This window comes from Rhopalosiphum padi, chromosome 2 (genome assembly GCF_020882245.1).
Source record: "Rhopalosiphum padi isolate XX-2018 chromosome 2, ASM2088224v1, whole genome shotgun sequence".
Classification (NCBI taxonomy): domain Eukaryota; kingdom Metazoa; phylum Arthropoda; class Insecta; order Hemiptera; family Aphididae; genus Rhopalosiphum; species Rhopalosiphum padi.
The window spans coordinates 29377158-29401193 of record NC_083598.1 but is presented as its reverse complement, the minus strand read 5'-3'; the positions used below and the strand labels follow the sequence as shown (position 1 = coordinate 29401193).

The 24036-nt window shown below is 26.1% G+C and overlaps 2 protein-coding genes across 3 annotated transcripts; one reads left to right on the top strand and one right to left on the bottom strand.

Annotated features, from left to right (window-relative positions):
- Positions 1–4625: 4625 nt before the first annotated feature.
- Positions 4626–20852, top strand: LOC132919732 (pre-mRNA-processing-splicing factor 8). The gene is made up of 41 exons (XM_060981539.1): positions 4626–4812; positions 4941–5175; positions 5266–5434; positions 6376–6540; positions 6611–6826; positions 6930–7142; positions 7204–7338; positions 8229–8334; positions 8641–8788; positions 9183–9345; positions 9433–9650; positions 9715–9941; positions 10023–10232; positions 10307–10423; positions 10487–10693; positions 10757–10920; positions 11008–11134; positions 13807–13999; positions 14080–14267; positions 14343–14581; positions 15040–15186; positions 15245–15395; positions 15463–15639; positions 15710–15946; positions 16010–16200; positions 16267–16402; positions 16579–16748; positions 16809–17085; positions 17160–17320; positions 17396–17587; positions 17711–17905; positions 18339–18510; positions 18586–18699; positions 18760–18933; positions 18999–19192; positions 19268–19483; positions 19550–19715; positions 19788–19994; positions 20055–20179; positions 20244–20398; positions 20550–20852. The coding sequence occupies exons 2-41, from the start codon at positions 4944–4946 to the stop codon at positions 20702–20704; spliced, it is 7149 nt and encodes a 2382-aa protein (XP_060837522.1). The 5' UTR covers positions 4626–4812; positions 4941–4943; the 3' UTR covers positions 20705–20852.
- Positions 20853–22092: 1240 nt separating this feature from the next.
- Positions 22093–23988, bottom strand: LOC132919735 (charged multivesicular body protein 6). Of its 2 annotated transcripts, XM_060981543.1 has the most exons (7): positions 23712–23988; positions 23497–23592; positions 23275–23384; positions 22784–22907; positions 22603–22719; positions 22389–22539; positions 22093–22282 (listed from the first exon to the last, which is right to left on the bottom strand). In XM_060981543.1, exons 2-7 carry the CDS (start codon positions 23557–23559, stop codon positions 22227–22229), a joined length of 621 nt encoding a protein of 206 aa, XP_060837526.1. In that variant the 5' UTR covers positions 23560–23592; positions 23712–23988; the 3' UTR covers positions 22093–22226. The 2 variants fall into 2 exon arrangements, with proteins under 2 accessions (XP_060837526.1, XP_060837525.1); XM_060981542.1 differs by having other exon boundaries at positions 23497–23988.
- Positions 23989–24036: the final 48 nt, after the last annotated feature.

Sequence of the window (24036 nt, the reverse complement as noted above, 5' to 3'; positions counted from 1 at the left end):
AAACTTAGTGATATAGCCTGATAGACCGTCACCGTTCAGCGAATCATTTTTTAAATACAATGATGTATCATTGAATTTAAATTTAACCCTTTGGATACTAATTCTAAATTCGTCGAATTGGTAATACACATTTTAGTCGTATAATTGCTGATAAATTTGTATGAGTTATCACTTATCAGATCCATCGTTAAATTAAAAAAAAAATCCATTGGGCAGTTGCCCCTTTTGCTCCCCGTTAGACACGGTTCTGCATTTATCATTATTATTCAAAGAACTAATGGTTACTGAGATGTGTAGAAAATATTTGGAACAAGAACGTTATAGTAATATGCCAAGGGTTTATAAACTCGTTATAATGACTTACTCGGTATCTAATGGTTCTAATGTACAGGCTACAGCAGAGCGGTTCGCACTTGCTTAACTTTATAATTACAAAAATATTTCATATCTGACGAACTTTGTAAAAATTTGTACTTTTTATAAATAAAAAAAATATTGTATTTTCCATAGTTTAACATTGCTTTAAAACAATTTATTAGGAACCTTATACTAATCTTTCAAGTTTATTTACCGATAAACAAATTAATTTTATCGTGCACAATAATTGCATAAATCAAAATAAGACTAAAACAAGTCAAACCTTTCAAATTACTATAAATAGCACAAAAAGAACCAAATTATTTAGAAATTTATATAATATTTAAAAGATGTTTAGATGTTTCTGTCCAGATCACAGATTTCAAAACTACATAAGCAATTTTAAAAGCCTAAAAACTTAATATTTTATTTTTTTAGTATAGATAGGTGCTCAATAGTCTTTGACGTTGTTAATTTTCGCTTTTAAACTTAGTCATTGGAATGATAAGTAATAACCCACTTGTCTGATTTATTGTGATTTGTGCAAAGCGTTAAACTTAACATTTAATTGTATAAATTATACGTTGTATGAATTTTTTGATAATATTTATTTATATTTTAGATCCACTGAATACCAAAATACACCAACACTTAACAGTTATACAAGTGATGAAAACACGTATAATTAGATACTTTATACAGTCATACTCATACACTCATACCCATGACAAAATATTAATATAATTTGTTATACTTATCCCCAGCGCTTAAAATACTGTCTCTTTGAGTATGAGGTGAATATAGTATTAATATAACTTACTAATTATCCCTAGAACGGTTTATATTCTTACTATATGTCTACCACTCGATCTCGTACGCTATTCGTTTATACAGATGACTGAAGGGCGTGTAGCTCTGAAACAGAAGTTGAACACAATTGCGATAAAGTGCAAAGACGAGCTACATGGACCTCAGGAAATCATGGAACTGGTCAGCAATACGGTGATACCACACATTTAATTTAATCATAAACATATTTCGATTTACAACATGTTAAAAACTAAACATAATGTAAAAATAATATACTATTATAGTATGTAGGTACACATTAAAATTATAGTTTTTTTTAAGTTAAACAGGTATCCAATCAAATGGAATTTATTGAGTATGTGTATATAAATCACAGTTTAGTACTGTGCTTATTTTTACATAGAGAGAAAACAAATTAATTTAACTAATTTATAAAAAAATAATTAAACTGAAAATATTTCACATTTTTTTTATATCTGCATTAATAATTAAAGAACTATTGTAGAATTGTATTTTACTTAGTTCATATTTTATATAACTATATAAGTGTATTAAAATATAATGAAGGGGCATATAAATTATATGACTCAATTCATTTTTTAAAAAAGAATTAAACACTAAATTTAGACTTATGAGCTTTTAAAATACAAAAAACTGTTATTATTAATGCTCTAAGTCAATAATTATTAATAATACAATTCAAAGTGATACTATCACAAATAAAATAGAGAAATTTAATTAATAAAATAAGTGTAATAAACATTTTTTTTATGGTTATGTAAAAAAATAGAGATATTATAACATTGAATTTAAAGATAGAAGAAATTGGTTATGTATTTGTAAAAATATTTCTAATTTATTTTATAAATATTTACCTAACTTTAGAGGAACATTGATTTTCTTGAGTTTGTAATTCTTTATAAAGCTGTTTGGGTACATGCTTTAGCATCATCATGAAAATATCCAAACACATGTAAAATATTAGGGTATCTAAAAAAAGAAAAAGAATCAATTTGTATTACAATCAGGATTTTTTTTTAAATTGAATTCCTTGAATGGCTTGGATAATTACCTTAAATATAGTTGAATTTAAATTTCTCTTTTGAGCTGATGCTCAACATTTACTTTCAAAATTTGCGTTTTAAATAAAACTAAGTAACAATAAATGCAGAGCTCTTTTCCTTTTCCCAATGCTTTTCCAATATCAAAATGATCCAAAGTTCATTCCATTCTATTTTAATAATCAAAGCACATCATTATTAATGATTTTTTTTTTAATTATATTGATTTGTTATGATGCAAACTTACTCTTCATTTTTATTTGTTAGATACCTACTTAGATCCATATTTTTATTATTTTGTTGATCAGTATAAGGCTTTTCATCAAGACTGGCTGCTTTCATATTATTGGTAAACGAACTTTTGAAGCTCCAACATGTGAAGAAACCGGTGTAACATGATTGCGCACTTTTTACATTTTTTCTTTGAGCAAACACAAATATTTAAATAAATATCAATTCAAAAAATTTACCAACATTAATAATAACGAATTACGTAATAATAAAAAAAAAATAATAATACTTACATTACAGTAATTTATTATCGGCATCAGATGATAAATAATTGTAACCTAACTTTAGAGTTAGGGTGAGTTAGAGTTTAGGGGGATACTAGCTAGGTTAGCTTAGGACTACGTTTAAGAAGAACTTGACTTTTGTTATATATATATTTTTTTTTTTTTTGACGCGTCGTAATAATAAATTACTGTGATGTATTATTATTTTTATTTTTATTTTGATTATATACGTATTACGTTATAATTAAATATTAATAATAATAATATTAATATTGGTACTTTTTTTGAATTGATATTTATTTAAATATTTCTATTTGCTTAAAGAAAAAAAGTAAAAGATGCGCAATCGTATTGTGTTTTTTTCAGGTAAAAAGGTAAAATGTGTGTAATCGTGTTACGCCCCGCCGGAACAATTATAATATTATAGTTGTATTGCAGGTAATTTAGACTTCTCAGAGTTTTTGCGCAAATATAATCAACACAAAAAAAAAATTCGTTTGAAAAACCATTCCAAGATCTCTAACTAGTTGAACTATATTAATTTCTTCAATATGATTATCAAAAAAATGATAATCATTAAAATAATTCAGTTTTTTGTATACAAACTTATTGATTTTACAAACAATTTTACTTCTATTACCTCGTGTTTATCAGCTAAAATAATTAGATTTGGCGACAATTATATGCAAAAATATTTAAAAATTCGTTAGCATTATCTATGCTGCTTAACCAAAAATTCCATGGTTTTTCGTTTGTTTACCAAGTTTATTTCATTAATTAATTAATAATATTATTTATTTAATTTTAATTTAAGTTACAATATATTATAATATATACTAAGGTAGGTTTTTTTTATCTAATTGTTGTATTTTATATAACTACTTTAAGTAGTACATGTTTTTTGTAATTAAAAATTTTTAAATTTTGAATTTCGAATCAATAAAAAGTATCATTTATTAGTAAATTTATTACTTGGTACCTATTAATTATTTATGTCTTGATACTCGATGTTTAATACCTATTTAGTTGTTATTTTTATAATAAAATACAAACTTTTTTTCATGAATTTTTTCTGTAACTATTGTTCTATTTTATTATTTAGAGATTAAAATTCTTATTCATAATACAATATACATTCTTTGTAATGAATTAATGAATATAAAATGTTTTGTTAACCGAAAATAAGGCAGCCGTATAATTAGCGGGCTTCACATTTTATAACGGTCATCAATTTATCATAGAGTGTATTATAGACGTAAAAAATTTCGTTTTATTAACGTTTTATATGTGATATGTACAGTGATAAATGAATTGTTAGATGAAACGCATGAATTGATATTATAATATTATATTACCTTTAGATATATTATTATATATAAATAATTCGATTATATTTTTTAAATAACTATATCTCTTTTTCTAGAAGTCGTATATTATTGGAAACACATGTATTTGATCGAGAACAATTTCGTCTTAAAAAACGTTCTTTAGTAATTATTCATAAGTTACACCATTTAGAATATAATATTAAAAAAACAATAAGTTTCCTATGCCGTTCATGTAAAAACGTCATCATTACGGTCCGACGCGCATTCTGGCGGAATGTGACAATTCCGGACTATGTTTTTTCACTTCGCCCGGCTGTGTTCGGCGTCCTTTTTCTAATGTTCATGAGTTAAATCCACAATTAAAAATATATCTTCAATCGTGGTTAAATCTAAAGAAAAAATATACAAAACTTAAATTAAAATAGTTTTTACCGCCAATTTCTTTAGTTTATCACTTCCAAAGACTCTAGTACAACATTTATGTTTATTACCGTGTATATAATCTCTTTGGTATAGGATATTATAAGTGCGTCGGTATGATTACATTATGCGTTTACCGACGTTCCGAATGTCCCGACTGTTTCGAGTTCCGACGTTTCGTTCTGTTTGTATGAACTAGAAACTCGCGTTTTCTTAGTTTGTACATTTTGGTATTAATTTATTTGTGCTATTTTTACTTAAATTAACGATTTAATGTAAGATGTAAAAGTTCATCTCATCTGCGTCAACTCAATTTAAAAAGTAAGTTATTTATTTTTTTGTTTGCATGGTTATACACTATGAATAGTGAATATAATGTTACATATAATAATTTACAGTTGCATATTATGTTATACAATAATTATATTTATTTATTTTAATTTTAAAAGAATATGTCTATTCCACCATTTATGCTGGGTGGACACCAATGGGCTCAGATCATTCAGCAACAGCAACAAATTGCTGCTGTGCAAGCACAAGCTCAAGCCCAGGCTGCACATGCACAGGCAGCAGCTGTACATGCTCACATGCATGTTGCTCAGCAAATGGCTATGCATCAGATGTCTTCAGCTCCACCTCACAGAATACCTGAACCATTAAGCGAAGAAAAATTACAAGAAAAATGTAATTTTTACTAATTGTTTTATTCAAATTAATTATCCTTTATGTAATTTTATTATTCATGATAATTTTTTAACTTTTGAAATTATATAGCACAAAAATGGCAACAAATTCAATCCAAAAGATTTGCACCTAAACGTAAATTTGGTTTTGTTGATGCACAAAAAGAAGACATGCCCCCTGAACATATACGTAAAATAATCAGGGATCATGGTGACATGAGCAGTCGAAAGTATCGTCACGATAAAAGAGTTTATTTAGGGTATGTAAAATAAAAACAGTAATTGCTTAAATCTTATTTATTTTAAAAACTGATTTTGGTTACAAGACTTCAATAACCTAACTTCATTAATTCATAGTTTTTTGAAGAAATTCTCCGTTTTAGTTGTATAAGAAATACATTTTATTGTTCGATATATTATTTCTCTTGATTCGTTTTTGAAACTTCACTTGATACCAGTTAATTTTATTGGTTTCCTAATCATATACTATTTGCTTATATAAGAACATTTGTGTATAAAAAATACTTTTAAAAGAATTATGTCAAATTAAACTATAGAATTTTCAATTAATCATCACTCACATTTTTTTGACAAAAGTCGATAGTATAATAAGATAATATTTCTAGTTCATGTACAAATAAATTGGTTAACTGTATAATTCAAAATCAATAATCATGTTATAGTTAATAGTTATGATGCATAGAAACAAAAAAAAAACTATTGTGTGACCAGGGTTTATAGTCTGTATGCATGTATATTAGAACTTGAAAATAATACAAACTAAGTAATGTGTTGGTTTGGGCACTATGGCGTTTCTAAGATAAAGGTACTGGCATACTGACACTATCACCACGATGGTTGGTAATGTGCACGAAACATATTTTTTCTGCCATTACAGCATTTTTGATTTCATTTCCATTTCATAGATAATAGGACATTTTAAAATTTAAGGCTAGTAATTATGAAATATGCAGTAAGTTTCAAGTCTTAAGTTATTGTTTTATTATTTTTGAATATATTTATTTATGTATCATTAAGAATATAATAATAAATTCAAATGTTTAAAAAATATTAAAATTAAATTTAATAACAATAATTTACTTAATATGATTAATAATTATTATGTACCTATTATGATTTTAATATATATATAAAAAATTGTTTTATTAATAAATATATTAAAAATAATATTTATATTTAGAGCTCTAAAATATATGCCACATGCTGTTTTAAAATTATTGGAAAATATGCCCATGCCATGGGAACAGATTCGTGATGTAAAAGTTTTGTATCATATAACTGGTGCAATTACTTTTGTTAATGAAATTCCATGGGTTATTGAACCAGTTTATATTGCTCAATGGGGGTAAGTCAATTTATTTCTTATATTATTTTAATTAAATAAATATAGTTATTAATCATTTTTTTCATTTAAGAACAATGTGGATAATGATGAGAAGAGAAAAACGTGACAGACGTCATTTTAAGCGGATGCGTTTTCCTCCATTTGATGATGAAGAGCCACCCTTAGATTATGCTGACAATGTATTAGATGTTGAACCTTTGGAAGCTATTCAGATTGACTTGGATACTGAAGAAGATGCTGCTGTAGCAAAATGGTTTTATGATCATAAACCACTTGTTAACACAAGGTATACAGCATAATATAATTAATTTAAAATTATATTAATTTATCTCAACTGCTTTTGTCTGAATAGTTTTTATATTTAATCAATTAATTTAAAAACATTTTAGACATGTTAACGGATCTACGTATCGTAAATGGAATTTAACTTTACCACAGATGGCTACATTATATAGATTAGCTAATCAACTTTTAACTGATCTTGTTGATGATAATTACTTTTATTTATTTGACCCAAAGTCATTCTTTACTGCTAAAGCATTAAATATGGCTATTCCTGGAGGACCAAAATTTGAACCACTTATCAAGGATTCAAATCCATCGTGAGTTGTTAACTTTTATATGTATATTTTAGCAATATTTTATAAATTCTTTACTTTTTAGTTTTGTTCGTGACGAAGATTGGAATGAATTTAATGATATCAATAAAATTATCATAAGACAACCTGTAAGAACTGAATACAGAATTGCATTTCCATATTTATACAATAACCTTCCACATTATGTTCATTTATCTTGGTAAGCTTTCTCCATTAAAAATAATTTATTTTTTTATACATTTGAATACACAATTTTACATTTAACTTTTTAAAATTAACACATAAGTTTTGAAAACTTCATAAAAATATTTGTTGTTTTTACTAATGTGTGTAATATTAATTTACATAATCGTTGAAGCAAGTTAGATAAAAGACAATCTAATTTAGCGCTGATAGTTATGAACAATTTATTTAATATTTTAAGGATTATTTTTTAGTAACATCAAGGACCACACCTGCATGTATTATCACCATCCTAAAAACAATACAAGAAATATTTTTTTAAATTAATAGTATTTTAAAAGCTGTGATGAATTGCGTAGGGGCTCTGATATTGGATGCAGAATGATGCCCAATTATTGGTTTTTTAATGGATTTTGTCTGTGATATGTCTATTTTAAGACCAATAGGAAAATACGCACTACTGAGCATATTTTGTTATGATGATTAGCACAGGGGTCTGATATCTGTATTCATGAATACAGACAGATAGCATTTATTTTTAACGTGGTCAGTGATCTGTTATTGTAAATGTTGTTTGGACAAAACTACATATCTGAACAAAATGCACTTAATAGAAATTTTTTAAGTATTTATAAGTTTGTTTTGTTTTATTAGAAGTTTTTGGAAATATATTTAAATAAATATACTTTGAGATCATAACACATAATATTTTATAATCATTTAATTATTAAGTCATGCTCAAATTATAATAATTAAAATTTTTTTTTAATGTTTATTTTCATGTTCATATTAATATTAAAAATCAATGAAGTGATTTAATAAAATTTTCTTTTAAATATTACAATGTGTCATTATCTATTCTTAGAAAATTATTAAGATTATTGTATTGGATTTTACTGATTTTAGGTATCACGCTCCAAATGTTGTGTACATTAAAACTGAAGATCCAGACTTGCCAGCATTTTATTTTGATCCCTTAATAAATCCTATATCTCACAGACATTCGGTCAAGGTATTTATTACATTATTATCACCTCTACCACTTATTTTATTTAAACATTAATTTTAAAAATTAATAAGTGTTGTATAATTTAAAATGTCAGATTCTTAGTATACTAATGTATTGCATTTTTCTATTAATTAACAATTATTTACTTTGAATTTGATTTACATTTTAAACCATTATTGATTTTTTTTTTAATTTAAGCATTCGTATTATCAAATATTTATTGCTTTGCTTAGCTGAAAAATGAAAAAAATTATTATAAATATTACATTGTTCTTTAATTAACACATAGATATATTATATTCTTCGTAGGTCAATGAACCTATTTTTGATGATGATGAAGAATTTGAACTACCACCTGAAGTTCAGCCATTTTTACAAGAAACTCCTGTTTATACCGATAATACAGCAAATGGAATTGCATTATTATGGGCTCCTAGACCATTTAATATGCGCTCTGGTTAGAATATATTTTTTATTAACATTAATTATTTTTATCAACAATTAATAACTTAATAACATATTGATTAATCGCCAGCAGTCACACAATATGTATTTTTACATACCAAATATATTTTTCTGTTATTCTTAATTTGTATAATATCCTATTTTATTTGAAAAATAAATGATGTTTATTTCATCAAAAAAAATTATAATTATTCCTGCTACACTACTATTCTTTTTTTAGTTTATTATTATAGCACCATAGAAAAGTATAAATAATAACATGTTGTGACTGCTGGCTTCCATAAAAATAATGTTTTATCCTAATGTCATGTGGACACTGTCAAATGCACGACAATTATTGTATTAAATACATATTGTCATTTTTTTTTTTTTTTATATGTTTTTAGGTCGTTGTAGAAGAGCTATAGATGTACCTTTAGTTAAAAGTTGGTATAGAGAACATTGTCCACCAGGACAACCTGTCAAAGTTCGTGTTAGCTATCAAAAACTTTTGAAATATTATGTATTAAATGCTTTGAAACATCGACCACCTAAACCACAAAAAAAAAGGTTTGGATTACAGAACTTACTAATTTTTTTAAATTTATATTTAATATCTATACCTGTTAATTATTTTTATTTTTATCTCATTATTAGATATTTATTCCGATCATTTAAATTTACTAAGTTTTTCCAAACTACAACATTAGATTGGGTAGAAGCTGGTTTACAAGTATGCAGGCAAGGATATAATATGTTAAACCTTTTAATTCATCGTAAAAATCTTAACTACTTGCATCTGGATTACAATTTTAATTTGAAACCAGTGAAAACACTTACAACTAAAGAAAGGAAAAAATCAAGATTTGGAAATGGTATATTTTGATTAAAATATCTTACAATCTATTTATGATTAAATGTGTTTATTTATTTTGTTAGCTTTTCATTTGTGTCGAGAAATTCTTCGTTTAACAAAACTGATCATTGACTCACATGTACAATACAGATTAAACAATATTGATGCATTTCAATTAGCTGATGGACTACAATATGTATTTGCACATGTTGGACAATTGACTGGCATGTATCGTTATAAGTACAAACTTATGAGACAAATACGTATGTGTAAAGATCTAAAACATCTTATTTACTATCGATTTAATACTGTAAGTTGTTTTATCAAATTGTAATAATTTTATTTTATAAAACAATATTACATTTATAATAAAATATTTTTTAAATTTTAGGGACCAGTAGGCAAAGGTCCAGGTTGTGGATTTTGGGCACCAGGTTGGCGTGTATGGTTATTTTTTATGCGAGGTATAACACCATTATTAGAAAGGTGGTTAGGTAATTTACTGTCTCGTCAGTTTGAAGGAAGACATTCTAAAGGAGTTGCAAAAACTGTTACTAAACAACGTGTTGAGAGTCATTTTGATTTAGAACTTCGTGCCTCTGTAAATATTTAACTATTATTATTTCTTTCCATTTTTTAAATTAATTTATTCTAAATAATATTTTATTTATTTAGGTCATGCATGATATTGTAGATATGATGCCAGAAGGTATTAAACAAAATAAAGCTAGAACAATTTTGCAGCATTTATCTGAAGCATGGAGATGTTGGAAAGCTAATATTCCGTGGAAGGTAAAACATTTAATAGAAATTTTATCAATTTTATACTATAAAAATGTATACTATTTCTTTCAGGTTCCTGGATTACCAACTCCAATTGAAAATATGATTCTTCGTTATGTAAAAATGAAAGCTGATTGGTGGACAAATACAGCACATTATAATAGAGAACGTATTCGTAGAGGCGCTACAGTTGATAAGACTGTGTGTAAAAAGAATTTAGGTCGTTTAACTAGATTATACTTAAAAGCTGAACAAGAGCGTCAACATAATTATCTTAAAGTATAATTTAATGATTTATTTATTTTTATCATCATTTATTTATATGCATGTATTATATTTTAGGATGGACCTTACATTTCTCCCGAAGAAGCTGTAGCTATTTACACTACAACTGTTCATTGGTTAGAATCTCGACGCTTTGCTCCAATACCATTTCCTCCTCTTTCATATAAACATGATACTAAATTGTTAATTTTAGCTCTTGAGCGTTTAAAAGAGGCTTACAGGTAAAAAAATACATTATATTATAATTATATTACATTTAAAAAAATCTAGTTAGATTATTTTTCTACATAATAAAATATTTTGTATAGTGTAAAGTCACGTTTAAATCAAAGCCAAAGAGAAGAATTAGGATTAATTGAACAGGCTTATGATAATCCTCATGAAGCTCTTTCAAGAATAAAACGTCATTTATTGACTCAAAGAACATTTAAAGAAGTGAGTAATTTTATTTTACATTTCTAAGAAAATGGATTGAAATTTATGTAAAATTATTAAGTGATATGCTTTTATAACTTACAAAACCGATATAGATTATATGACCCATAGCCATCTTAATATTCATGCTCTTCTGGAATATGTGCAGTGTTGTCGCAAACATGTTCAAATGATAACTTAAAATGTATTATTATCTTATGGTATTTAATTATTGACATCAATTCCATATTATGATATTCATTTTCTTAACAAAAGGTTTTGAGAAGAAAATACTATTCTTTGAGTAACATTTTAAATATTTTTTTCAAGATACCTGTTAAACTATTAAATGTTTGTAATTAACTAACAATACACTTAGCAAATATCATTTCCATACAATCTCAAGTATTGGGATTTTGCTTGTGTATATGTTTTAGATTAGCAGCCAGGAACTTGCAGTTCTTTGACTTGAAATCTGCAGCTCTTTGGAGTATGCATTAATATCAAGACCAATAAAGTATAAATTAAAATTTAATTTTATTATAATGGAATAATTTTTCAAAATTTAACTTATTATTATATTTATAATGCCTACTAATTCCTGATAAAAAATTTTAGTGAAATATGTATATTAATTAGTTTTTGTACTATGAAGGCATATTTTATTTTTTTTTTATCTTAACAAGTGCTCTTTGAAAATTATGATTTTGCAATTATTTGAAAAATGGCTCATTTACATGAAAAGGTTCAGGACCCCTGTTCTATACAATACAACTTTTAAATGACAATCAGTGATATTATTAAAATATAATTAATATGATTGCTGCAATTGCTACATCGGTAGAATATTCCTAGTGATAGACACATACTGTAATTACAATAAAATCGACGTATATTATAAGATCGTTAATTATACTAATAATAATAATATAATGCTGATATATCATAATAATAAGAATTATTTATTCTATTATAATAAATATAAGATTTTGTGATAGAATTTAATAATCAATGATGAATTGCGTAGGGGCTCTGAAATTGGATGCAGAATGATGCCCAACTATTGTGTTTTTAATAGATATCATCCGTGATGTGTCTATTTTGAAACCAATAGGAAAATGCGCGTAACTGAGCAAATTTTTAAAACTAGTTATGATGATTAGCACAGGGGTCTGATATCTGTATTAATGAATATAGACAGATAGCATTTATTTTTAACGTGGTCAGTGATCTGTTAATATAAATGTTGTTTGGACAACATTTTATATCTGAACTAATTCATAATTTCAGTCTATTTTTATATAATATTATTAAATTAGCAACAATTAATTGTATGCCAATATTCAAAAAAGTTCTTTATAAATAATATTGATCAAGTTACCTATAATCTGCATAGCAAAAATGATTAAGTCTTGAGAAGAATATGTAGAAATAGAACAATAAACTTTATTATATAATATATTGCTAAGATGTTATATATTTACAACTTAAATAATATAATAAATAATTGTATTTAATAACAATAATAATCAATGATGAATTGCGTAGGGGCTCTGAAATTGGATGCAGAATGATGCCCAACTATTGTGTTTTTAATAGATTTCATCCGTGATGTGTCTATTTTGAAACCAATAGGAAAATACGCGTAACTGAGCAAATTTTTAAAACTATTTAGTTATGATGATTAGCACAGGGGTCTGATATCTGTATAAATGAATACAGACAAATAGCATTTATTTTTAACGTGGTCAGTGATCTGTTAATATAAATGTTGTTTGGACAAAATTATTTCCTGAACTAAATATTATAGAAAAAAAATATTTTAATCTACTGTTATATTATTGTATAAACAAGAATGTAATATTTGTCAAATATTCAAAAAAGTTTCTTTTGAGTAATATTAATCAAGATATTTTTAATATTTACTTTGTTCAAAATGAGATCATGACTTGGCAGCGACCAGTTTTTTTTGAGTTAGGTAACAGACAACAGTCAATTATTTGTACGTCTGCTGTGTAGTAAAGTCACGCCCCTGCATACAAATTGGCTGCTGAGTCACAATCTCATTTTGAACAGAGGAAATATTAAAGGTATCTTGATTAATATTACTCAAAAGAAACTTTTTTGAAAAAAAGATGTAGTATTACAGTTAAACGGCACTCAGATTGAATAAGTAATTTTTTAACTACACCTACAATCAATGATGAATTGTATTTACTACTCAAAACAATTTAAAAATTGCTATAAATAATTAATATGTAACTATTTTGTTATGATCAATTTTTGATTTTAAAAACAAAAGGTTATATTTTTATATTATGTAAATATTCTTTTAATATTGTAATTTAACATAATTTACTCAATTGCAAATTCTAATTTTATTTTACTTGTTAATAATATTATATGCGTGTATTATGAAAGAACGCACTGTGGACCAACAAAAATTAGTTCTTTTGCATATCTTCACATCCAGCCATAGTGAAACCTGTTTTGAAGATATGGTGTCATTTAGAGATATACAAAATTTGTATGTTCTATCCCTAAACAGAGTAATCGCTGAAATTTGATAAAAAAAATATTATATTGTCTTATTTCATGATATATTTTGTATGTAAAAAAAATATAATTAACATTTATGTGTTTGTTTCTGAATATTATAGTACTAATAAAATGAATTAACTAATCTTTTCCAGGTTGGTATAGAGTTTATGGATTTGTATTCTCACCTAGTTCCTGTATATGATGTTGAACCATTAGAAAAAATAACTGATGCCTATTTGGATCAATATTTATGGTATGAAGCTGATAAACGACGATTGTTTCCACCATGGATTAAACCTTCTGATACTGAACCTCCCCCATTACTTGTATATAAATGGTGTCAAGGTAAATTATATTTTATTGTTATGAATAATTTTTTTGATAATAATTTTTTTTCAACAATGATTACACTTATTTTAATATAGGTGTAAATAATTTACAAGATGTATGGGATGTCAGTGAAGGTGAATGCAATGTATTACTTGAATCCAAATTTGAAAAAATTTATGAAAAAATTGATTTAACATTGCTTAACAGATTGTTAAGATTAATTGTTGATCATAATATTGCTGATTATATGACTGCCAAAAGCAATGTTATAATTAATTATAAGGTTTGTTTTAAAAACAATTTAAGACAAAAAATGTAATATGTTGTTACAAATTTTTAAATATGTACAAAATTACAGGATATGAACCATACTAATAGTTATGGTATAGTTCGAGGTTTACAATTTTCATCGTTTATTGTTCAATACTATGGATTGGTTTTGGATTTGTTAGTTTTGGGATTACAAAGAGCTTCAGAAATGGCGGGACCACCTCAAATGCCAAATGATTTCTTAACTTTCCAAGATGTTGTTACTGAAGTAGCTCATCCAGTTCGTCTTTATTGTCGATATATTGATCGAGTACACATATTTTTAAGGTATTTATTATTGACTAATTGAGGAATATAAAGTATTCACTGTTCCTATATACAGATGATTAAGGAGTTTTATAATCAAAGTTGTTCAAACTGTAAAATAAACATAACCAATAATATATAAAAATATTAAAAAGAAAAGTATTTAAAAAAAACATTAATAGTTTTTGAAATGAATTATCTTATGTTTAATGGATCATTTAATATACCACTTACTACTATCATACCAGTATTGCTGTATTTTGGACTAAATATTTAAAAAATTTTAAATTCTTTAACTCTAATTAAAACATTGTGTATACTTTTTTTTTATTAAATTAATAAGATTGTAATAAATTAATAAACAGAAAATAGTAAAATATCTTTAAATATTTAACCAAGTAACAATAAATGGTATAATTTTAAGTTTTAATAAACTATTCAAAAGTATGTTTAAAAATATTTGAATATCTTTTTAATAGATTTACTGCTGAGGAAGCAAAGGATCTTATTCAACGCTATTTAACAGAACATCCAGATCCAAATAATGAAAACATAGTTGGTTACAATAATAAAAAGTGTTGGCCTCGTGATGCTAGGATGCGCTTAATGAAACATGATGTTAATTTGTAAGTTTTTATAAAAAGATTGATAGTTTATTTGTGATGATAATTTTTAATTTAATAGAGGGCGAGCTGTATTTTGGGACATAAAAAACAGACTACCCCGTTCTACAACTACCATACAATGGGAAAATAGTTTTGTGAGCGTTTATTCCAAAGATAACCCTAATTTGTTATTTAATATGAGTGGTTTCGAATGTCGAATTTTACCTAAAGTAAGATGATTAATATATTATGCTAAATATAAATCGTGCTCTTCAATTTATATTAAATAATTTTTAGTGTCGAACAATTCATGATGAACTTACTCATAGAGATGGTATATGGAATTTACAAAACGAAATCACCAAGGAAAGAACAGCTCAATCGTTTTTGAGAGTTGATGATGAATCTTTGCAAAGATTCCATAATCGTGTTCGTCAAATATTAATGGCCAGTGGATCAACAACATTTACAAAGGTTGAATACAATTTTAATCATTATTATATTTGAATATTTACAATTAATAAATATTTATTTTTAAATATAGATTGTTAACAAATGGAATACAGCTTTGATAGGTCTTATGACTTATTTCCGAGAGGCTGTAGTAAATACACAAGAACTTTTGGATCTATTGGTGAAATGTGAAAACAAAATTCAAACTCGTATTAAAATTGGTCTTAATTCCAAAATGCCTTCAAGATTCCCTCCAGTGGTTTTTTATACACCTAAAGAACTTGGTGGTTTAGGAATGTTATCTATGGGTCATGTTCTTATTCCTCAAGTAAGTAATAGTACAATTTAAGTTTAAAAAATATTATATTGCACATAAACAACTTCTTTCTAGTCTGATCTAAGATGGTCAAAACAAACAGATGTTGGCATTACTCATTTTCGTTCAGGCATGAGTCATGATGAAGATCAGTTAATTCCGAATTTATATCGTTATATACAACCATGGGAATCAGAATTTATCGATTCCCAAAGAGTATGGGCTGAATATGCTTTGAAAAGACAAGAAGCAAATGCACAAAATAGGTTAAACTGAAATATATAAATATATAATGGTTTGAGTTTTAATATATTTTTGATTTTCAATTTCAGACGTTTAACATTGGAAGATTTAGAAGACAGTTGGGACCGTGGAATACCTAGAATAAATACTTTGTTCCAAAAAGACAGACATACATTAGCTTATGATAAAGGCTGGAGAATTAGAACGGAATTCAAACAATATCAGGTGAAATTAACAACAATTTACAAATCTTGCTGTATAGATATAAAGTTATAATTCTAATAATTTAAAAGAAACATGTTTAATATTAGTAAATATTATAAATTGTATTTAATGGACAATAAACTATAATTAAATTATTAAATAATAAGTATTAATAAATTATATGTATTTTAATTCAGGTTCTAAAACAGAATCCTTTCTGGTGGACTCACCAACGACATGATGGTAAATTATGGAATTTGAACAATTACCGAACTGATATGATTCAAGCTTTGGGAGGTGTTGAGGGTATATTGGAGCATACTTTATTCAAAGGAACCTATTTCCCAACTTGGGAAGGTTTATTTTGGTAAAATAATTTATATTATATAATTTTTTTTTATTATGTTTAATTAATATTTATTTTTAGGGAAAAGGCATCTGGATTTGAAGAATCGATGAAGTATAAAAAATTGACGAATGCACAACGTTCTGGTTTGAATCAAATACCTAATCGTCGTTTTACATTATGGTGGTCACCAACTATCAACCGTGCTAATGTTTATGTTGGTTTCCAAGTTCAACTTGATTTGACTGGAATATTTATGCATGGTAAAATTCCTACTCTCAAAATTTCCTTGATTCAAATTTTTAGGGCTCATTTGTGGCAAAAAGTCCATGAGTCTATTGTTATGGATCTTTGTCAAGTTAGTATATTTTTAAACTAAACCACTTAAAACATGTATTTAACTTTGTAATCAATATTTATATGATTTTATAGGTTTTTGATCAAGAACTTGATGCATTAGAAATTGAAACAGTTCAAAAAGAGACTATTCATCCACGTAAATCATATAAAATGAATTCATCTTGTGCCGATATCTTACTTTTTGCTGCTTATAAATGGAATGTGTCTAGACCTTCACTTTTGGCTGATTCAAAGTAATTCAAATAAAAAAAAATTAGAAATGTACATTTTTTTATTAATATTGTCTAAATCTATATAATTTATTTTAGGGATACAATGGACAACACAACTACACAAAAATATTGGTTAGATGTCCAACTTAGATGGGGTGACTATGACTCACACGATGTTGAACGTTATGCTAGAGCCAAATTTTTGGATTATACTACTGATAACATGTCTATATATCCATCTCCTACTGGTGTACTCATTGCAATAGATTTGGCATACAACTTGCACAGGTATTTATGTATAATATATTTTGATAAATATTGATTTTTATCCAGAACATTAATTAATCTATAATAATATTAATAATACTAGAAAATGAATTTGTTTTATTTATATAAATTTAATTGTTTTAGTGCTTATGGGAATTGGTTCCCTGGTTGCAAGCCTTTAATTCAACAGGCTATGGCTAAAATTATGAAAGCGAATCCTGCTCTATATGTCTTGAGAGAACGTATTCGAAAAGCTTTACAATTGTATTCTTCTGAACCTACAGAACCATACTTATCAAGTCAAAATTATGGTGAACTGTTTTCCAATCAAATTATTTGGTAATTCTTATTATTCATAATTTATCAATAAATAATAATGTATAAATACAATGAAACTTAAATTAACCATCATCGTCATGACCTGGATGATGATGACTGTTAATCAAATCAATGGTTATCATATATATTTTACAATGTATATCTATTATAATTTCAAAAGTATGCTAAAATAAACTTTTTTTTTTATCATTTTTTTGCTTCTTTGAGGCTTCCTTTTAAGCAAAAATGTTCCGTATTTATGAGAGATATTGCATAGTCACCGTGATAAACTGCACTTGCTGCGTTCACATTTTTTTTTTATCTTAACAGATAATAGAAAGTTTTACTGTATTATACTTATGTTTAATAGCAACAAGAAGAAGAAATAATATTTTCATGAATGTTTTTAATAATTTTGTTTACATCTATTATATATTATGTTATCTGATTAAAGGTTTGTGGACGATACAAATGTCTACAGAGTAACAATTCATAAAACTTTTGAAGGAAATTTAACAACTAAGCCTATTAATGGAGCAATTTTCATATTTAATCCACGTACTGGACAACTATTTTTGAAAATTATTCATACGTCGGTATGGGCTGGTCAGAAACGTTTAGGACAAGTAAATAATATTTTATTAATTTATATTATTGTTTAATATTTATTTAGCCTTAAAATTTCAATTCATTGTCTTTAGTTAGCAAAATGGAAAACAGCAGAAGAAGTGGCAGCTTTGATCCGTTCATTACCTGTTGAAGAACAGCCTAAACAAATTATTGTTACACGTAAAGGAATGTTGGATCCTCTCGAGGTAAATTTATCTTTTAGTTAATGTAATATATTCTTACTAAAAATATATTGTTTATCTTAGGTGCATCTTTTGGATTTCCCAAATATTGTAATCAAAGGATCAGAGTTACAACTTCCATTCCAAGCATGTTTAAAAGTGGAGAAGTTTGGTGACCTTATACTAAAAGCAACTGAACCTCAGATGGTTCTTTTCAATTTGTATGATGATTGGCTTAAAACAATATCTTCTTATACGGTATAAATATAATATCAAATGTATTATAATATTTCATTTTCTATAAAAATAATTTTTTTTTATAGGCATTTTCTCGTTTAATATTAATATTAAGAGCTTTACATGTTAATACTGAACGTACCAAAGTTATATTAAAACCAGACAAAACAACTATAACTGAGCCACATCACATTTGGCCTACCCTCAGTGATGACGAATGGATTAAGGTTGAAGTGCAACTTAAGGACTTGATTTTAGCTGATTATGGAAAGAAAAATAAGTATGTATTTATATTAAAAATTAAATTACTAATTTTTAATATAAAATTAATTAAACAATAATTTTTTTATCATAGCGTGAATGTTGCGTCATTAACACAATCAGAAATTCGTGATATTATTTTGGGAATGGAGATTAGTGCACCATCAGCACAGAGGCAGCAAATTGCTGAGATTGAAAAACAAACTAAAGAACAGTCACAACTTACAGCAACAACAACTAGAACAGTGAATAAACATGGAGATGATATTATTACTTCCACAACTTCTAATTATGAAACCCAAACTTTCAGGTAAATTTTAATTTTAAACATGATTTAAAAGTTTCAATAATTAAAAATGTATTATATTATTTTTAGCTCTAAGACTGAATGGAGAGTTCGTGCAATATCTGCTACAAATCTTCATTTACGTACAAATCATATATATGTATCGTCTGATGACATTAAAGAAACTGGTTACACATATATATTACCTAAGAATATACTCAAAAAGTTTGTTACCATTTCTGACCTTCGTGCTCAGGTATATTGAATATACTCCATTTACATTTACAGTATTTAAAATCATTTAATTAACACGGTGTAACTGTTTTAGATTTGTGCATACTTATATGGTGTGAGTCCTCCTGATAATCCTCAAGTGAAAGAAATCCGTTGTCTAGTGATGCCTCCACAGTGGGGAACGCATCAAACCATACATGTACCATCACAGTTACCTAATAACCATCATTATCTCAATGACATGGAACCACTTGGTTGGATACACACACAGCCTAATGAACTACCTCAACTATCACCACAAGTAAATTCACATTTAAAAATAATATTTTTTAATTTATTTATTAATTATTTTATATTTTAGGATATAAGTACCCATGCCAAAATTATGTCTGATAATTCAGCGTGGGATGGAGAAAAAACTGTTATAATAACTTGCAGTTTTACCCCAGGCTCATGCTCATTGACAGCTTATAAATTGACTCCAAGGTAAAAATAATTATTAAATTCTTAAATTTTTTTTAAATTTTGAACTAATTTATTCCAAATGTAGTGGTTTTGAATGGGGACGACAAAATACTGACAAAGGTAATAATCCTAAAGGCTACTTGCCTAGCCATTATGAAAAAGTACAAATGCTGTTGTCAGACAGATTCCTTGGTTTCTTTATGGTACCAGCTCAAGGATCGTGGAACTATAATTTTATGGGTAATTATAAATACTACAATTTATAAAAAACTATTAACCTTTAACTACTTGCACATTAATTTTATATTAATAAATATATTCATGAGTCATGATTATTCAGTATTTTACAAATATTTGAGGATCCTTTAATATTCTTTTATTCAAATTATAGGTGTAAGACATGATGCTAACATGAAGTATGAGTTACAATTAGCCAATCCAAAAGAGTTTTATCATGAAATTCATAGGCCTGCCCATTTCTTGAATTTCTCATCTTTAGAAGATGGCGATGGAGTTGGTGCTGATCGTGAAGACGTGTATGCTTAATGTGTATTATAATTAATTGTTTAAGTTAGTTTTTATTTTATACTTAAAAAATCTTAATGTATTGTAAACAATTTAGATTTTATACTTGCAATGACTACAATTGTATTTTAAAAATTATTAATAAAAGCATCAAGATTTTTAATTAAAATTAATGTATTGATTTTTATAAATATATAGTTCAAACAGCAATTGTAACATTTAAAAAAAATTTTACTTCACAATAAAATCAAATATATTTAAATATTGCTATCAAAATTCCAATATTTTATCAATATACTTTCTGTCAATAAAATTAAGTCAATGTTCAATATATTAGAAGAATTTTTTTATGTAAACTTTTTCCACTTATCTAATAGTTTATTACCTATCATAAGTTCATAATAGTATTTTTATAACCCATTGATATGCAAGACAGATTGTGTAATATTGGTTTATACCCATAAATGTATGTATAGAGAAGAAAACTGTGAGGATTTCTCCCTTACAAAAATGTTCTAACCATAAAATAGCTTCAGCAATGGTTACTTGTTTTTGAAAATAATGACACAAACAGTGTCAAATATATACCACAATCTCATACCTGATAATACAATTATTGAAATATTAGAACATTTTTATTATTATGTTTTCTTAATTTTAAAGAGTATTTTTTGAAACAATTTTATGTGAAAATTAATTTCAAAGATTGTTGGCTCACCGAAAGGCCGTAGCTAGAAAAAAATTCAGAAGCTGCCAGATTCTTCAGAGCCCCAAGCTATCACAGTATTGCTTTCCCAGTTAGTAAGACCTGCACAAGATAATATTTATACTTTAATATTTATGTTAGGTTACTATTTCAATATCGCATTCTGTTAATTCTTGTTCAGAATTTCTTGTTATTCACCAAATAAAATATTTAAGTAAGATTATTATATTGCTCATTAATAAGAACCTAAATACACTGTGAAGTAGTTGAACATTTTCAATTATTTGGTGCATCATAGTAAAATATTAACTACGCAGTAAACCATGAATATCCAAATCAAACATGAGATATAATTTTGCACTTAGCAGTGTGGAAAACCATAGGAAATTCGCAGACTAAGACATAATTTAGTTACTTACCAACTTGCGCTTTGTTTGCAAGAGAAGTATAAACTGTATAATGCTTTAGTGACTGGTATTTTAAAATAAATCCAACATCATTTCAGTTAACATAAAATTGATTGAAAATATTAAATTCAACTTTAAACTAAATTTTTTGTTAACAAATAAAATATGTGCACTATAACATTTTTGTTATAGATTATTAGACACTTCCAAAATGTTATTATTGTCTACTTGAGTTTAAATTTTAAACTTTGAACAGTTAAATGAAAATGTAGTATAAAACTTAATAATAAACACACTTTAAAATATAAATATATATATTAAACATACAAGTTTTTAATATTATACACAATAACAGAAAATAAAATTTTTAATATATTAAAATGTTAAGTTGACTCTAATTCCGTACAATTTTTACCGAATATAATACATTTTATTGAGCTTCTAATGCAATCTTCTTAATAGGTGATTTGTCTTTCTCTTTGGTTTCTAAATCATGAAAATATTTAAGTACATATAAAGCTATTAATAAATAAAACAATTTTTAAGTCTAATAACAGTTTTATTAAATAAAACATTTTAACTTTATAATTACCTGGAACAATGATTGGTAATTCATCCGATGGTACAGTTGGTAACATATCTATAGCTTTTTGATGTTCTACAGTAATTAGTTCATTTAATTCAGCTTCAACTGCTTCTTCGTCCTCAGATGATAAAGCTCCACTGAGTAAATCAGTTATTTCCTGTTATCAAAATTAATTAATTAAATTTAATTTTTGAAATAATATTTAAGTATAATTATATACTTTTTGTTTATCGATTCCTTCTTTAGTTTCATCCAAAAGTTGTTCGATATGTTCAATATTAAATAATTCATTTGCTTTTTTAAGGGCTACATTTCCAACTTTAAGGCCTTCAATAACCTATACATAATTTGTAAAATTAAATAAACTGTTTAAGTAGTAAAATTATATTCTGAGTAAATACTTTGGCTTCTATTTGGGTATATTCTAAATCTTGTATTAATTTCTCAATAGTATCCAAAGACGCTTCGGTACGCTCTAGCTGCTCTGTTTGGTATTTCTTTTTTCTCAACAAAAGCTTTGCTTTACTGTAATGATGAACATCATAATTATTAAATAATCAGTGCATAAATTGATAATGATACTAATAGGTGCAGTAGGTGCACCCCCCCCTCACACATGCAGATCATGAATAGAAAAGTTTATTTTTTTCTTAAATTATTGAATCACTTTCGAATTTGTTAATTATGAACAAAAGATATTTTATTGAAACCAATTAAAAAAGAATTTGTTCAACATTTATTATTGGTAGTTAGACAAGTAATCAATAAATTTAATTAAAAAAATATTTTTTTAAAACTTGTATTTTAATTTTTAGTTGATTTTTTTATTTTAACGCGTTATACGCTTTACTTGGATAAGTTGAAATTTAAAAATGAATTATTTTTGACATACTCTCTTTTGTTTTCGGACAGTAGTCTTTTAGCGAGTTCTCTTTCGCTTTCTAGTAATTTTTCAACTCTCTGTTGATATCGTTTTAAGGTATCTCTTTGCTGTTTCATTTGCTAAAACATTAAATTAATAGCCTTAAAAACACTGTACATAAATGTCAAGTATATTTTAATATACACTGTAGATAAGCTAAACAAAGACTCATTACATATCGATTATTATTACCAGAACTGCTCGATCGTGCTCGGTAATACGAGAGACTTTGGGTTTTCCAAATAACATTCCCATATTGAAAAACGATTTTTGACCAAATTTATCAGCCTATGATGATCCAATAACGATTAACAAAACATAGAAAAGTTAATTTCAATGTCAGAAATTATAAATGAAGTTATAATGACCATTGACCACATTAATAATAAATAATAATTAACTTGTACATTTATGACTAATCGAATATCAACTTTCAAGGTTTTGAAATGGAATTCTTTTGTGATGTAAATTAATAGAGTATTATACAATTTATGCACAATAAAAATGAAAATATAAATATTAGTGATAACTGATTAAGTAATCTTGTCGCATAGTAAAAAAGATAATGTTAAATTATTAAAAAAATGTGTCCGAATCTTTAATCGTAATCTGTAGGCTTCAGTTTTTTCAGTTTAATGTTATTCGCATAGGCATAGCTCATAACGACAACAATAACAGATCAATTATGCATAGATAAAAATATTACGTAAATATATGTATATATTTATCATC

Excerpts from the sequence above, each read along its gene's own strand:
- LOC132919735 (XM_060981542.1), bottom strand. The coding sequence starts at position 23,559 with ATGGGAATGTTATTTGGAAAACCCAAAGTCTCTCGTATTACCGAGCAC. Across the intron at positions 23,385-23,496 it reads AGCACGATCGAGCAGTTCTG|CAAATGAAACAGCAAAGAGA; the intron begins GTAATAATAATC and ends TTAATGTTTTAG. Across the intron at positions 22,720-22,783 it reads ATACCCAAATAGAAGCCAAA|GTTATTGAAGGCCTTAAAGT; the intron begins GTATTTACTCAG and ends AATTATGTATAG.
- LOC132919732 (XM_060981539.1), top strand. The coding sequence starts at position 4,944 with ATGTCTATTCCACCATTTATGCTGGGTGGACACCAATGGGCTCAGATC. Across the intron at positions 9,942-10,022 it reads TTTACTATCGATTTAATACT|GGACCAGTAGGCAAAGGTCC; the intron begins GTAAGTTGTTTT and ends TTTAAATTTTAG. Across the intron at positions 15,187-15,244 it reads ATGAAACATGATGTTAATTT|AGGGCGAGCTGTATTTTGGG; the intron begins GTAAGTTTTTAT and ends TTAATTTAATAG.